We start from the raw sequence: 15,947 nt of genomic DNA, 5'->3' as shown, positions 1-15,947 counted from the left end.
TATTTAGAAACATTGCTAACTTTCTATCAGATCACGTGACCAGAATGAATTTTTTTTAAAGGTTTCACTAACATCAACTTTTGCAAACAAGCATCAAAGGAATGTTTCAGCTGTGTTCACAAAAAAATTGAGTATAACTGCCAATGTTTTTGAGTGGTATAACGTGAAATATCCCAGATGTACTTCTGGAGTGACTTAATTTTACGAAAATTATCTGAACATTTGTGGAGCATTTCGATCATGTTTTGCAAGTTTCCGATAACTGCCCTAACGTCCCAACTATTTCCGACGATTTCTGGACAATTTTCGAAGATTCGGGCATTTCCGATCATTTTCTGGATTTTCCAGAAAATTTCAGGGAATTCATTCGAACATACCCCAAATACACAAACGCTACCTCCGTCAATTCAATTGACTGTACAAAACTGTCACGAAGGCCAGGAAAATATCGCGAAAACAACCTGGAGGATTCTGCAGAATATGCAACGGCCCTGCCGCTTCGTGCATGATCAACCGTATCCTATTTGCATGAAATTTCAATATCTAAGCAAGTTCGAAAAAAAGTTAATTCTTCTGTCCGGTAATTGCCATGACAGATATTTGAGCCTTCCTGGTTTACGTTCTAATCTACCGGTTATTCTATCAAGAACTTGCCGCATCTACATCTAACTAAAATGTTTCCAGTCGTCGCAGAGCTATTCTCAGGTGTGTTGTCAGATCCTGTCACAGTTGAGGAAACTTTGAGTTCGTCTGCAGGTAAGTAATATTTATCTTTTATACCTTTGTCTGTTCAAAGTTCAATATGCAACTTACGCGCCGCGCGGGGTGCTGGGTTCTACTGGGCGCTGGTAGCTTTTGCAAGTTTGTTCAATGCTTTCCTCGTAGCAGCAATGGCGCTGTTGTTCGGCATGTTTATTGCAGTATAGCTTCGAAGCATGAAATCGTCATAGTTGGACCAGACGATAACTTACGTAGCAAAATCGTATGCGTATGTATGCCGGCTATTGCGCTGTCGACAGAAAATCCCGGACACAAGAGAATTCGAATCCTACTGTGGTTTGTCGAGTGACTGGGTATGAGTATTCCTTAGTTTTAAGCAATAGTTGATTATTGTGTTGTAAATATGATTTGTTTGCACTCCAAAGCGCGTTCTTTTACAAAACATTATTATAAGTAAGCCGAGGAAGGAATATTAGTGTTAAGCGTACCAAGAACACTGTTATGAAACACCACGTAACTTTACCTTCGATCTGGCGGAACAAAAATTCTCTTTTAATCGAACAGTGACAGTGGATTTTATTCGGCTCTGCGAAAATTTATGTCAATGTGCAGTACAAAAACATATGGTAGCACGAAGTTGTTGAACTTTCTTTAAATTCGATGATGAAACGATGTGCAGCCGTTCGTAACAAAACAACGGATTTCTACTCCTGTGTCGAAAGCCGAGCCCCCAGTTCCTCCCACATATTCACGCAAAAGTATTACTATCTCGCAATTTTTCACTGACTTGGCTTTCACCACAGTTATTCCATGTGGCAGGCTAAGGAGTTTAATTCGGAGGTAGCATGTTTAACGTTTACGCTGTCTTGCTTCATTCTTCAGCCATTGCAAGAATTCAGATAGCACTGAATTTTGAATATTCAAAAAGCTTGCACGAGTTTATAATGCAACATTCCCAAATTTTTCTTTACATCGTAAAGAAGAACAAACCACGGTATGAGAAAATAATGTTCGTCAGCTTAAGTTTTTTTAAACGGTTTCTGTTAACGTTTCATCCTCAAAATCTGAAAAATAATCAAAACCTTGAGTTAATCAAGCGTGAGGTTATACTTTGTGAAGGGTTAAGCGGCAAGGATTTCACGGGATCACTGAATTTAAGTGGGCGTGTTTTTCTTATCCATCTGTGTCGTTTGTTTCCCACAATTGTAGGTGTTCAGACTAGCCTTACAGTAAAGTAGTTGTAATGTTTCACCTTCATGAACTACTTTTGCGCAACTCATTCAAGCAGTTTAAGGCCAGGGTTTGAAGGCTGTTCAGAAATTATGAATGATCCCCTATATCTTCCGTTTGTCTGCCTATAACAGGATGAAATTTTCCCTGAATAATAATAATAATAATAATAATAATAATAATAATAATAATAATGATAATAATAATAATAATAATAATAATAATAATAATAATAATAACAATTTTATTATTGTGTCACAGCAGGAATGTAGCTGAGGGGAGAAGTCCCCTCTACTAATAGTGGACACCTAACTAAATAGCCTATTTTAACTCTAGCTAAAAGAGAAAGCACTACAATATATTGAAATTTACATCGTCAACCATATTGAAATATTAAAAATTTCATACATAATTGTAAAACTCATGTAAACGACAGTCATTCTCGAATATAAAACTAGATGTTTTCTTTTGCTTTGACGCAAGAGTTTGGTCACGAAAATTTCGTAAATAGGCCATTTTATAGTTGTGTGCTAAGTGACCTGGCGTTGGATTGGAAGCGAGGCTGGGGGTGACCTTGTTTTGATACAAACCTCACTGCTTTTCACATGTAGATCATGCTGTTCTTATGCTAACTAGTTGGCATTTACATATGAAAAGCAGTGAGGTCTGTATCAAAACAAGGTCACCCCCAGCCTCGCTTCCAATCCAAAGCCAGGTCACTAAACACACAACTGTAAAATGGCCTATTGGCAATATGGCGGCGAATTTTATTTGTATAGATCACTGAATTAGCGTTTCCGATGTAGATTTAAAATATTGAACATTCCGGCTACGTTTGGAATGACTGTCCTCAAGTTTTTGAATTGGAGTAATTGACAATCAAATGTTGAATTTTGGACTAAGAAATGACTTTTCTACTGACAAAACAGACGATCATTCCAAACGTGAAGGGCTGGAGATATTAAATATTTATTTTAAAAAAACGTTTTTGTTTGATGTTTTCTCTTAAAACCGTCGCGTAACTGTGAAATCGGATGGTCAGTTGCTTGTTAAGAGTAACACTGTTCGACATTTCGATGTTTCAAACATCATTATCAAGAATGAAGAAAAAGTTTGATGTCGGAAATGCTAAGAAAGTTGAGATTGAATAAATGAAATCTCATTTGATGGCATTCCTGCGTGCTTGATTTTTATGTAAATAAGTTAGCAGAATACTTTCGTACGAATCGAATCCGATTGCACGTTTAACGATGGTTTGAGCTCTTGTATGAACAACATTTCATAAATAAGGCAGTCAAATTTATTCCGGCACTTTTTGAGGACCGAAACATTGTCCGCGATAGTTGATTTCTCGACCCCATGTTGGTTCATGTGCTTCCCAATCGAAGATCTTGAGCTTGCACTCTATAAAAATAGAGTGGGCCACTGATCGTATCCAAGCGCGTCACATGACGCCATGTCCTTGGGTAAAGTAAAGATGATTCTAGAGGCTCTACAGTGTAGTCGTTCTATGGAATGAAATAGATCTCAGTCACAGCATTGACCTCACAAGACTAAGCCGTACTTTACAGAGGGCAAAATTACTTTAAAGTAGAAGTCCCGCAAAACTGGTCATTGCAACACGGCTCTCAACCAATTAGAACTCACCTTTCAAACATTAATATCTCCACCTTTCCTTTTTGTTTTGTTTTGTTTACATTTAAGACAGAAAGGGATGGAGATGTCTAGACAGAGGCTGGAAGAACTTGAATGGGGAGAAATTATTGAAATGATGAAATCCTTACATATTCCAACGAAAGGATATGACAAGAAGGAGGATCTACGGAATAAACTACGCGAACACTTAGAAAGGTCATCCACACGAAAGATCGGAGAAGTAAGTACTGATTAGTCTTAACACGTTTGCAATGTATCTTTTGTTGATTGAACAAGTCGTTTATTGCTTATTATATAAATCATTACTGAAATTAGCCCATTATCTTTACTCCTAGAGGCCACAACCAGACAAAGATCGCATTTTTTTTCTTTCAAGAGTTTTAAAAAGACAAACATCATTATGTGAATGAAAGCGTTCACTGCCACCCTTCAGGCTGTGGGTTAAAGCTACTGAGTAGTACTTTCAGAGTGGTCTTTTTTGAAGACTTATTCTCTGTTTTACAAAATAAAATTACGGATTTCAATTACAGTTTTAGTATGCCATAATGGATACTTTTTATAATTTGTTATTAAAATTCGATCACTGGATAAGTTTAGCCGCCACAAGATATCGGCCATGGTACCATGACCAAGAAAATGCGGACATTGAGATAAGATAAGATAAGATAAGATAAGATAAGATAAGATAAGATAAGATAAGATAAGATAATCCCCAGGATGCGCCTTGAGTTTCTCAGATGGAAATCGAGCATATACCCCCCTCTATATTGTCTTACCCATCACGCGCTCGTAGAAAACTGTTAATTGATTCTCTTTTTGTAATTTCATATTCAGACCTATCAAGTAATTTCTGACGCTGGCAAGTTAGATGCCCAAAAACGCGGGAAGCTTCAGAATTTTTACATTGAAACTGAAAAGTTCTTAGCTCAACTGGATACTGAGTTTATCCAAACACTGGAGAAGAGTTGGAGAGACCTAAAAACAACTCTGGAGGAGAGGATAAAACAAGTAGCACCAAGAGACCAATATGTTGTCCTTGTTGCAGGTGAGATATTTAAAGGATACAAAGGAGCGCAAGCGCTCTAGTAACTCACTGAAGACCTGGTTTTTGTCATTATCGCATGCGGCACGTGGCGCGAGTATAATCTCATTGGGAGACTTTAAGCTCCCATAAATCCTTGAATAGCGCCGTTTCGAATTAGCTCCCCCCTCGGATAAGTGTCGTCTTAAATAAGCGCGACACCCTCCACCACCCCTCAAATTTGTTCCCCCCTCAAATAAGCACCTCACTCGGATAAACGCTCTAACGAATAAGCGCCGTCTTAAATAAGCAACCCCCTCAAATTTGTTCTTCCCTCGAATAAGCATCCCCCTCAAATATGCGTCTCCCTCGGGTAAGCGCTTCTTCAAATAAGCGCCCCCTAACATATCCCCCAGGGGACAATACTGGGGTCTTTGCTGTTTCTCTTATATATTAATGACTTACCCAATTGTTTATCAAATTCGCAACCAAGAATGTATGCAGATGATACTCACCTAACACATATGCCGACAACGACATCTGCTCCATTGAGGCTTCTTTAAATCAGGACTTATCAAATATAAACCGTTGGCTTATTGCCAAAATTTGTTATAAGCGCCTCCCTATCAACTGTATCCAGTAAGCGCTCCCCTTCCTCTCCCCTTCTGTTTTTTATTTGGATAATCATCACTACCTGAGGAACAACACAGGTCGGGTGTTAATTTTGGTCGTGTTCATCGCTTGTACTCTTGTGCAATCATCAGTAAGTCAGAATCAAGGTTGAGCTACTGTTGATATGAAACAGTGAGGAGAAAATGCATTTAATTTTTTTTTTATCTTTATTATTAATTGACATTAAACAAAGAAAATCAGGAGAATATTGTGAAAACGTGCGACGCACACACATACACAAAAGAAATACATATATTTACAACTTTCTCCTTTACAAAGCCTGGAACATACTTTGTACCACAAAGGCTTTGGCTACACTACTTTTCGAGTAAGAAAACATGACGTCAGAGGCACGAACTTCCATTTATTCTTCCCTGCAATATATAATTCATCTTGATATTTCTTAGCTGATAAGACCTTAAAGGAGGAAATGGTAGGTTTTGCATTATTTCTTCTGCAGTGAAAAATTAGTGATTTTCCTACTAAATTACAGTAGTTCAACAATACATGAATATTTCCACTAACGCCCACAATTACATCTTTCAAAGATAAAATAATATCTTCCTTCCTAACGTCGTATCAAAAAACCCTGATATCATTCCCAAAAATTTGTGATGCAGGATAAACAAATAACAGGTGCTCTAAATCTTCTCTTGAAAAGTTGCAAAACGAGCAGACATCGGAATCCACTTTTCCTAGTTTCTAATCTTTAGCAGAGTATCCGTGCAAGTTACATAATTGAGTACCTTATATTAAAAATCTCGCAGATTACAGACATTAATTGGCAGAAGATAAATCTCAGATAAGTCCTCTCGAGTAAGGGTAAATTTATCCTGTAACCTCTTTGCACCATTTGAAAATTTAGCTTTGAATTGCATCTTCCTTATACCTTAAAAAAATCTGGAATGGCCGACCTTGTAGACTAGCCCAATGAAGAAAACTACATTTTAAACTCGTAACGCTTGTTAAAATATCTAGGGAATCTAAGTACTCTATGATAAACCTAGTTGCATAATTGAAATCACATTTTTCTCAAAAAATCTTTTGTTAAAAAAAAATCGGTTGTCCATCTATCCTAACGTCTTTATTATTCCAAATAATTGAACCTCTACTATCCTTTTCAGAAAAAGCATTCCTAAAATCTGCCCAAAACCGAATCAACTCTGCAAAAAAATTGTCAGAAAAATAATAATCATATTGATGCCTTACTTCTTAATAACTAGGTGAGACGAGTGCTGGAAAAAGTAGCGTCATAAACTTGATTCTTGGAGAAGACATTCTTCCTCACGGACTCCTGAGTACAACATCAACCATCTGCGAGCTGAAATATGGAGTCAAACCAGCGGTTCACATACATTTCCAGGACAATGGGACGCGAACGCGAGAGCCAATTATACGAGAACTTGTTGATAGTGGTGAAGAAACGATCCTCAAGCAGATAAACAACTTCGCCAACTTAGGAGAACAACGAGACAAAACACCTTACAAGAAGATAGAGTTGTTTTTGCCACATCCCTTGCTGAAGGTAATAGAGCTACAGCCATAGTCATATTTGTTGCAACAATTCCCTCTGCACCTTCCCCGAATGTTGATACAATGCAACCCCACTTTACGGACACCCGAGAGGAGAAAACCGGAATACCCATTGAAAGCCTTTCCGAGCAAGGACAAACTAAACCCACCTATTACGTCGCCCCAGGTCATCCCTTGCCACGTTTGTGCCAGGTGAGCGCTCTCGCCACAACGCCGTCCCTACTATTACTAAAAATCGCCATTTCCATTATTATTTCAGGAGAAGGTCATGATAGTGGACAGCCCTGGAATAGGAGAAAGTGGTGTGATGAGTGAATTTGTTCTCAACTACCTGCCCCGTGCCTTTTGCTTCATGTATGTCATTAACAGCGAAAATGCCGGAGGTGTGCAAGAGGATAGGGTGAGTAAAAACTCCCCAGGAGACTAAATATGTCCAAAAGGAGTATGCTCCAGTGATAAGTTCCCGTGTGTAACCGCGTTTACTATGTCCACCTTGGTAAGTCTGTAGCCGATTAAGGGAATAACCTCCAGGGTGTCGTGGCCACCCGTAAGAATTGACTTGTACGATATTTTACTCATTATTGTAAAATTTTTATTGTAAATATTAGTATGTAATCATCACGTAATTCAGCCTACGGGCTGCGATGTAATTTTAATAAACCTTACCTTACCTTACCTTACCTTACCTTACCTAAAAGAGCAAATCTGAGGGTTTGTTAAAGAGAATATACGCGCAAATTTTAAAAACAAGTATGATGTTCAAATTTATTGTTGTTTAAAGTTATTTCTGATGCAAAATATAGACTCAGATCATGAACTACCATATCCATGTCAATTAACAATTAAACTATTTTCTGGGATCTGCAATAAAAGCCATTTACGCTTGTTTGTTGCAACTACTAGAAGACATAAGATGATCAATTTTCAACCTTGTAGCAGGCCTAATGTTTGATTTTTTTCTGACCTCAACAGTTAGGAAAGCTACTCACCTGTGCTGGGTCAAAGCTTCCGTTCAACGACCTGAGTCACCTCTCGTTGTTTACTGGCTGTGCCTTGTTTGTGTGCAACAAGTGGGATCGTATAAAGCCAGAAGAGGAAGAGGAAGTGAAAAAAGATCAAATCGCGAAACTTTCTAAGAAGCTTGTCAACCTGGATCCGAAATCACAAGTTGTCTATTTGTCCTGCACAACTTCCCAGAAGGCACAGAGTTGTGGTTATGTCACCGATGACTTCAATCACTTGATCACCGGAATCAACAACCTGTTGGTCTCGTCCATGGAAATCAACCTGCAAATTTACTACAGGTATGTGAAGATGGAGTAAAACGATCTCATTTTAAGCGAATAGCATCATAGTTGATCCGGAAGCTGTGTGGCATCTTACTGTGGGACCATAGCTTTATGTGTCCCTGTGCTTGGTCTCACTGTTAACTTATAAATACCACCTAAACACTGCACGGTTAGAATGCGTAGACACAACATAATAGCAAAATCCATTTAGTAGGTGATATTTTTGATACACATTGTATTGACGATGTGACAGCGATAGCGCTGCAAGAGCTATTACAAACAGTTAAGAAATATGCTAGCTTTCCAGCGGCTTTCTGTTTATAACTTGACAGCAAATACTCTTGCAAAGCTTCAAAAATAGAGAGATCTAAACTGTGCGGACCTGTCAATTGCAATCTCAAGTCTTGAACCCTTAAAAGCCCAAACAGTGATCAGCATCAAATTTGTCCTTGTAATATCAATGCTTATTCAACCCCTGAGGTCATGAGAATTAAGGATATGATCACCCAAGTTGAATTTTCTTGATAGTTTAATAACTTCTCCCCATCACTTATTAGAAAAGTTTGGGGGCAAGATAGGAGAATTTGTTCTTTTGATATTAGGGATTAAAGGGTTAACTAAAACTGGAAGTGCTGGTTTCATGTGATTGTTCAACAGATGGCTTGAAGACCTGCTTTTTTATGTTGCACGTCAAATCAGAATATTTCTGAAGTCACCAAGAATGTCGCCACAAGAGGCTGAGAAAGAGGTTCACAGGATGTTAGGTCAAATGAAAGAACTACAGATTTCCCAGCAACGTAAATTTGATGATATCAGTGAATTTCTGTCAAAGATAGTACAGAAAATCATCGAAAAGTTGGCTGTGTACTTCAAATCGGCAGACACCGCCAAACGGTTTTGCAAATGGTCTCCCTCAGAGGCACCTCAAGCCAAAGCAACCTGGCAGGAGACAAAAAGGGAAGTACTAAATTGCATTTCACAGAGGACCCATCAGTTTGTCCAAGACTGGGAAGATGAAGAGCACGAATTTGCCCAGGCTCAGGTTTTACTGGCCAAGTATTATTGCAGAAGGTATCTTGTCATGGAGGAAGACATCCGCCAAGTGGAAGAAGACTTCGATGATGTTGAACAAGAGAGTGTTAAACAAGAAGTTCCCATACACGAAGAAGTAACACCAACCAAATCACGTGCAAAATCGCAAAGAAAATTCACGGCAACTAACCCCCTAGCATCCGTGGTGGTAGGTTCTTCTCTTCGTGCGAAAATCAAGAAGAAGCTCCATTACAAATCTAAGCTGGAGAGGTATGTTGATGATCCCTGTGACTACATGTCAAGGCGGTCCTGGAAATGCCTCAAAGCTATTGCTACTCAAGACCGATTGCTGCCATTCGTTAACAAACAACTGGAAGACGCCGTGCAGTTTCTGAAGCAGATCAAGGACAAGATACCCAAGCTTCTAGAAAGTGATGAAGCATTGTATAAAAAGCTCCTTGAAGTTGGCAGAGGTAAGCCTCAGATTCAGGAAATCTATCAGCCTTTGGACAGACAGGTGGAATATTTGAGACGTGAATTAACCGTTGATAACCTGACAGAGATGAGAAAGTCGGATTTTACAGATGACGAGCTAAAGTGGGACGGGAATTTTGAATCCATCATTGAACATGGCAGCTTCTCGACCTTCTACAGGGGAGCTCTTACTCGTGAAGGAGAACCGGAAGTAAAGGTGGCACTGAAGGTGTACAAAGATCCTCTAACATCCATAAACGTGTGTCATTTTGTCGACGAAAAGAGAGCCTTAAGGTTGGTGTTAAATATCCAAGCCAAAACTTAAGGTAATACATAAGAAAGTAACAATCAACGATAAAATTGAACGACGTTTCGGAGTCATCGTCATGACAGCATTTTCAAGTTCAAAATCATTATAATAAACTATCATGATGACTCCGAGGCGTCGTTTGATTTTATCGTTGATTTTTACTTCCTTATGTATTAACAAACCTTTACTTATAAAATTTAAAGTATACCATGTTATCATGATAAGCACTGGCGTACGTAAAATCATCCAATTCAGTGTCGTTCGTTACCATCTTTCTTGTCGTCTTTGTGAATTGTTAAACATCTTGTTTATATCTGAATCGAGAAATAAATTGATCTGATACCTTTGACGTTAATTTAAAAGTAAAGTTTGCAACCTGCGTTGATTTTTCAATGAAATAGTCGTCTTCTTTACTGTATCACACAACGAAAGACCCCAACACTTGAGCACTGCCTTCAGTGGACACTGTCGCTAAAAAAATATTTTAACAGTTAATCTTACTTGATTTGCCTGAAGCTTTAAGAAAACGGTTCACAAAATTCACAGAAACGCATTAGTTCAAGAATATCATCGTGCAAAAAAGCTTCAATTTGGAATCATATTCCATACATTGTTAAGTATTTTAAAGCTTTTAAGTAATATTGATTTGTCGGTAACAGTCTCTAGAAAGTGCGTGGTTACTCCCAATTTTCTTTAGTTTTACACCACCAGTTTGTTTTGGGACTGTGGTGTGTCTCATTTTGTTGTTGTTGTTGTTGTTGTTGTTTCAGTATAATATAAAGTTATATAGTCTGATATTTCGCCTACTCATTTCTTGTTTCATCCATTTAGACAACTGAATCATCGCGGCATCGTGAAGTATTTTGGAACCAATCTACGACACGGTTCGAATGGCACTACGGTGATGATTGTTCTGGAGCTATGCAAGTGTTCGCTTAAGAGCGAGGTAATGTCACAGCCACAAAATGCCCCTGCGAATGTTCCTGAAGTTGCACCACAAAAGAAGGTACTGGTCTGGGCTCTGCAGATCTTGGATGCCTTGCGCTACATTCATTCTGAAGGATTTGTTCACAGAGATTTAAAGCTGGAGAATCTGTTGGTAAGTTGGTCATAAGCATAATCAATGTACCCCGTCGGAGTACAAAAGTATGAAATTCACTGAAACCAGTGTTATCCGGCAATGTATTTGGCTTGTTGCGGGTATGGAATTCAAAGAGAACTGTTCCAGTCTTCGATTTGGCAGTCGAATCTGACACATCAGAGTCGGATGCTCTCTAAGAGCTAAAGGGAGATTGGTGTTCAAGTTCATTTATGTTATCAACGTCCTTTATAACCCTAGGATATGCTTTGCCACCGAAAGGCTTGCTTAGTAGACTTTTGCTCGTCAAGGTGAGCCTGAATAAATTCTAAAATTTTAATTGTTGAGCTTAGATTTGTGTTAACATACTAGAAAAGCCCGTAGAAATACATATTTGGAGATTAGGGGCAGAGTTCTGCTATAGCAGAGGCTAAAGCTGGATTTAAGACAAGTAAAGTCTTACTGTATCGTACTCTTAAATTTAGATTTAGTGAGCAGCTCCCTCGCTTTTTGCTCTTGCCTCGAAAAAAAAATTTCGGACGCTTAAAGGACGAACGAGGAAACGATTGCTCCTTGGGCACCAAGCATTTCGAACAACGTCCTTTACAGACCAGTACCCGGAAAACTAGTCTGAACTGGGCCTTACATTGTTCTCTATCGGATGTAGTTGACACACGATGAAGAAGTGAAGCTCGCTGACGTGGGAGTAGCCAACCATGAAAAAGACATCACCGGGACAATATGCGGTATTTTGAACTTGTATTTTTTATTTACTCCACATGATTATATTACAAAAGGTTGCATTACGTAAGAAAGGAGTGGAGAAGGGCATAATATTATATAGTTAGCTTGCTGTATGCTCTTGTAAATTACGTTACAATATTTGTTAAGATAAAAAGAAAAAGGACTGACTTATTATAAATAGAGGAGGAGAAAGACAGAAAACGTTTTACAAGGTCGTGTGGTAGTATTTAATACTGAGCAAAATTATACTGGAAGAGAGCTTGTTGAAATAGTTGTTTTTTTTTGGTTTTTGATGAATAGATATGCGAATATCATTCCAGTTATAGCATCCAATAATTGTCAAGCAAAATTTCCTAATATTTATTTATATATTTTTTTCACGAAGACTTTTTGCTGATGATGCACTATTTCCCTATACTTAGCTCCTGAGGTCTTCGAGGGTCAAATCTACAACAGTGAAGCCGACATGTATAGCTTCGGGTTTGTTCTTTGGGAGTTGTGGTACGGTAAGACAGCGTTTGAAGACACAGTTGCCAGTACGTCGCAGTACGTGCTCCTCGAAGATGTTAGACATGGACTTCGACCCACTCACATCGATGGAACAACCGCGCCACGCCCCGAATGGAAAGAGGTCATGGAATCATGCTGGCAGATGAAGCCAAGTCTAAGGTTAGATGCAAAATTAGGATGGGAATGTTTTAAGCAGTTACAGAAGGATTTGTCGACTCCACCACCACCAAGAAGTACGCAAGCATCCAGACCACGCCTTCGGAGCCATGCTTTCGAGCCCTCAGCCCTGTCAAAGCCTAATCCTCGCCCGAGGGTGAATTCGGTTCCTTTTTTTTCTAAAACAGAGGAAGCAAGTGTGCATTTTGACTCTAAAGAAAAGGAATGAACTATCATGCAGTGGAGACTAGGATAATTCAAAGCTTAACCATCAAAATTTGTGCTTCTTTTGTCCGCTGTTCTGTCGTATATAAAACTTCATATTCTTTTAACATGTGACATTCGTAATAAGAACGCGTTCTAAGGAATACAGGTATCTTGATGGGCTCTTTACTTTCGCGGGAAAGTTAAGCTTGTGAGGCTCAATGAAACGGGTGCTTTGCATGACAAATTCTCGGGGTAATTATGTCGTACAAGTTATGACTTTATCCGGTAGTAATCATCTGAGTGCATTTACGCTGAGATGGCATTATAGCAGTTTGCATCCAGTTCAGGGGGAAGGGGCGGAACGTTACGAAGGAAGTTGTCTCTGAGAATTAAACTGTAAAGTAGGTTAGGAAGCAGACAATTTTATAATTCCTGTAAGAAAAATGAGTTATCGAACATGGGATAGCACAAACTGAAAGTACAGTTCCTTCGTTTCGCTGCTCGTCATACCTATCTAATTGGTCATAACAACCAAAGTTGCAGAGGATGCGCTTTGAAAAGCCAAAATAATAGAAAAAGGGGCTCAAATTTACTCACCAAGCGTACGTGGTACGAAGCTGTGCAAAGACAATTTCGCTCAACTTGCTTCTTTTCATGAGGCCCTTGAAGTATCGCAGCGCCTCCGCCCTACAGGCATCGTGAGCCCTTTCCTACATCCATCACTGCAATGATTTTATGAAGTAGCATCGACTTTTATCATGGCGAAAAACCAGCCATTTAATAAATAGTTCCACAATTCCCTTTCCTTTCCCTACCTTTTTAGATAAGATAGATAAGTTTAGATAAGATAGATAATTTTATTGAAATAATTAAATCGCAGCCAAAGGCTGAATTGCATAACTATATACAAGAAATATCAAAAAAGGCTTATATACAATTTAAAATGATGCTAATGTAAACACGTAATGTTAAATTGGCAGCGCTGGATTGTGACGGCTGCACATTGCAGGAATAAATGTCTTTTTAAAACGTTCAGTTTTAAAACCTGGCAGGCTAAAAGTTCTTTGCCGCCTGCGATTGTATGATGAATGATGTCTTGGAGGTAGAAGGCTGTGGAGATTGTGTTGTTCATCAAATATCTAATTGAATAGCTTGCAACACAGCTTTTCACGTCGAACGCTTGAGCTCTCCAAATCAAAACAATCTAGACAGAGCTGGTATGGGAGATCACGCGCAATCAGTATGGACAAAGCACGTTTCTGAACCCTCTCAAGGTCTTCACAGAGGTAATCTTGAAGGTTGTGATGGAACACTTGGGTCCCATACTCAAGAACAGGTCGTATAACCGTGCAGTAAAATTTAATTAGACTTTCGGCCTCAACACCAGCCCTTCTCAGTTGGACCAGGAAATACAGTCTCTTGTTGGCCTTTTTTAATAGCTTGCTCTACGTGGTCATTCCACTTAAGATCGTTGGAGATGGTTATACACACCGTATAGAGGTAACAAAAAAGACATTAAAATTCAATTGAGAACTTTGAGATAAAGGGAAGATCCAGAAAGGCTAAATTAGAATGAAAGGATGAGAAATGGAGTAAAACCGAAGCAGTTGTTAAGTAATCTGCTCTACTTTTCGGCCAATAAATGTTCCTGTAGCACTCTTTTCGATATCGTTTTAATTTACAACCAACAAAATGAAAAAAAAAATTATTAATTCTGCTACGCTTATGAAAAATTTAATAGTTATTTTGTCCAGAGAAAAAACGGCTAACATTTCGCGCCAAAAAATAATGGATGCACGTTAGCCTCGCTTTCAGCCAAGATTAAACTTTAAAAGGACACTATCGAGTACCAAAGCAGGTCTGCGAGAAGCAGACCAAAGACAGTGGCAAAATTAACGTTTTTACACGTCATTCACGCTGAAAGGAAGTTCTAAAGACTGAGATATCATTGCCTTTGTAAAGACTAATTATTAAATACTGAATCATTGTATAATGCAATTCCAAGATTGATTAGCTTATCGGCCATGCTATATTTAACAATTATTCCACGAGCGCGCGTTGGATATGAGATGATAGATAGCCAACGAGGCGCGAAGCGCCGAGTTGGCTATAATCATTTTATATCCAACAAGCGCGAGTGGAATAATTGTTTTATTAAAAACAATCAAGAAATATTGTGAAATATGGCTGGTTTCACTTAGCAAGAACAACCAGAAGACCATTTTAATGATCCCTATCCTCGAGCATGGTATAATAGCTCATATACCATGGCCGCTAAGCCAATCAAATTCCTGAAATTGCATTATACAATGATCCAGTTTTTAATAAGAGCAGTTTCTACAATGCCCGAGAAATATTGGCCATTGAATTCTCTTTAAGTTGTTTCGTACAAAGCAAAATCAGCTAGATCTAGCGATATTTCTTGACTCAGTTTTTAATAGAACAATTATTCCACTCGCGCTTTGTTGGATATCGAGATGATTATAGCCATATCATCTCATATTCAATGTGCGCTCGTGGAATAATCGTTAAATATATCAAGCTGTTTTAATTAGGTAAAGAGAAAGCTTGCTGCTGTGAAATGCAAGAGTGCCGGAAAATCCTTTCAATGTTTACGCGGTTAAAACACAAACTGTTTCTGTCGTCTTTAAAAGAAATTATCATAAAGCCGGAAAGTGATATACTGTCATTCTATTTGCGAAGAAAAATCCAATCAGACTGCACCGCTCAACTAAATTCGAAACTAAATAATCAGGTTTGGTAGCTAGCCGTCGTATGAAAATGTTAACGATTTCGAAAAAAAAAATTATTTTCTCATTCAATCGGAAATCTCTTCTTTAATGAACTAAGTAGTTGTAAAATCGTTTATTGAAAAAAAAAAAAAAAAAACACCTCGCAGTCCGAAGACTGAATTACGTGTTTAGTTTACAAGAAATAAAATCTATAATGGAATCAAATCACTCAGAATGACTTTATGTTAAGAAAATATACATACATAAAACATATTTACATTCTTAGGCTATGGCTAACCACACAAGTGTGTGAGATAAATTATAACGTTGCTGAAATGAAAACATGTTTAAAAATCAGCACGTTTCAATGCAGGTAACTTCATAATTTTTACATTCTCCGTGAGGAAGTTAGTTAATATAAAGAACAGAAGTCAAGCTAAGGCCAAGGGCAAACATCGAATCTTAGTTGAACTTAATTCGTGGAACCTATTAATTTTGAAAAAGGCGCATGCATGGTGCGGCGTTTGCTGCAATTAAATTCGACTCAGATTAATTGGTTCCACTCCAGCATAAGTTCGACTTG

At 38.4% G+C, this 15,947-nt stretch overlaps 2 protein-coding genes across 2 annotated transcripts in view; both read left to right on the top strand.

Moving 5' to 3' along the window:
- Positions 1–128: 128 nt before the first annotated feature.
- LOC146449363 (uncharacterized) overlaps positions 129–15,947 on the top strand; it is a 40,981-nt gene continuing 25,162 nt past the window's right edge. Inside the window, exon 1 of the mRNA XM_085101777.1 lies at positions 129–1,073. The gene's annotated coding sequence lies outside the window, so the exon portion shown is untranslated. The remainder of the gene's footprint in view (positions 1,074–15,947) is intronic.
- Positions 3,655–13,432, top strand: LOC146449365 (uncharacterized). The gene is made up of 9 exons (XM_085101776.1): positions 3,655–3,826; positions 4,441–4,651; positions 6,523–6,824; positions 7,092–7,232; positions 7,805–8,136; positions 8,779–9,921; positions 10,769–11,036; positions 11,683–11,761; positions 12,182–13,432. Exons 1-9 carry the CDS (start codon positions 3,665–3,667, stop codon positions 12,652–12,654), a joined length of 3,111 nt encoding a protein of 1,036 aa, XP_084957902.1. The 5' UTR covers positions 3,655–3,664; the 3' UTR covers positions 12,655–13,432.

Source organism: Pavona decussata, unplaced genomic scaffold, assembly GCF_977016875.1.
Source record: "Pavona decussata unplaced genomic scaffold, jaPavDecu1.1 SCAFFOLD_602, whole genome shotgun sequence".
NCBI lineage: Eukaryota > Metazoa > Cnidaria > Anthozoa > Scleractinia > Agariciidae > Pavona > Pavona decussata.
Note: the sequence above shows the minus strand (reverse complement) of the source record. Positions and strands in the feature narration are given on the sequence as shown.

Coding starts and splice junctions, on each gene's coding strand:
- LOC146449365 (XM_085101776.1), top strand. CDS start 3,665: ATGGAGATGTCTAGACAGAGGCTGGAAGAACTTGAATGGGGAGAAATT. Junction 6,825..7,091: donor TGCCACATCCCTTGCTGAAG/GTAATAGAGCTA, acceptor TTATTATTTCAG/GAGAAGGTCATGATAGTGGA. Junction 11,037..11,682: donor TAAAGCTGGAGAATCTGTTG/GTAAGTTGGTCA, acceptor TATCGGATGTAG/TTGACACACGATGAAGAAGT.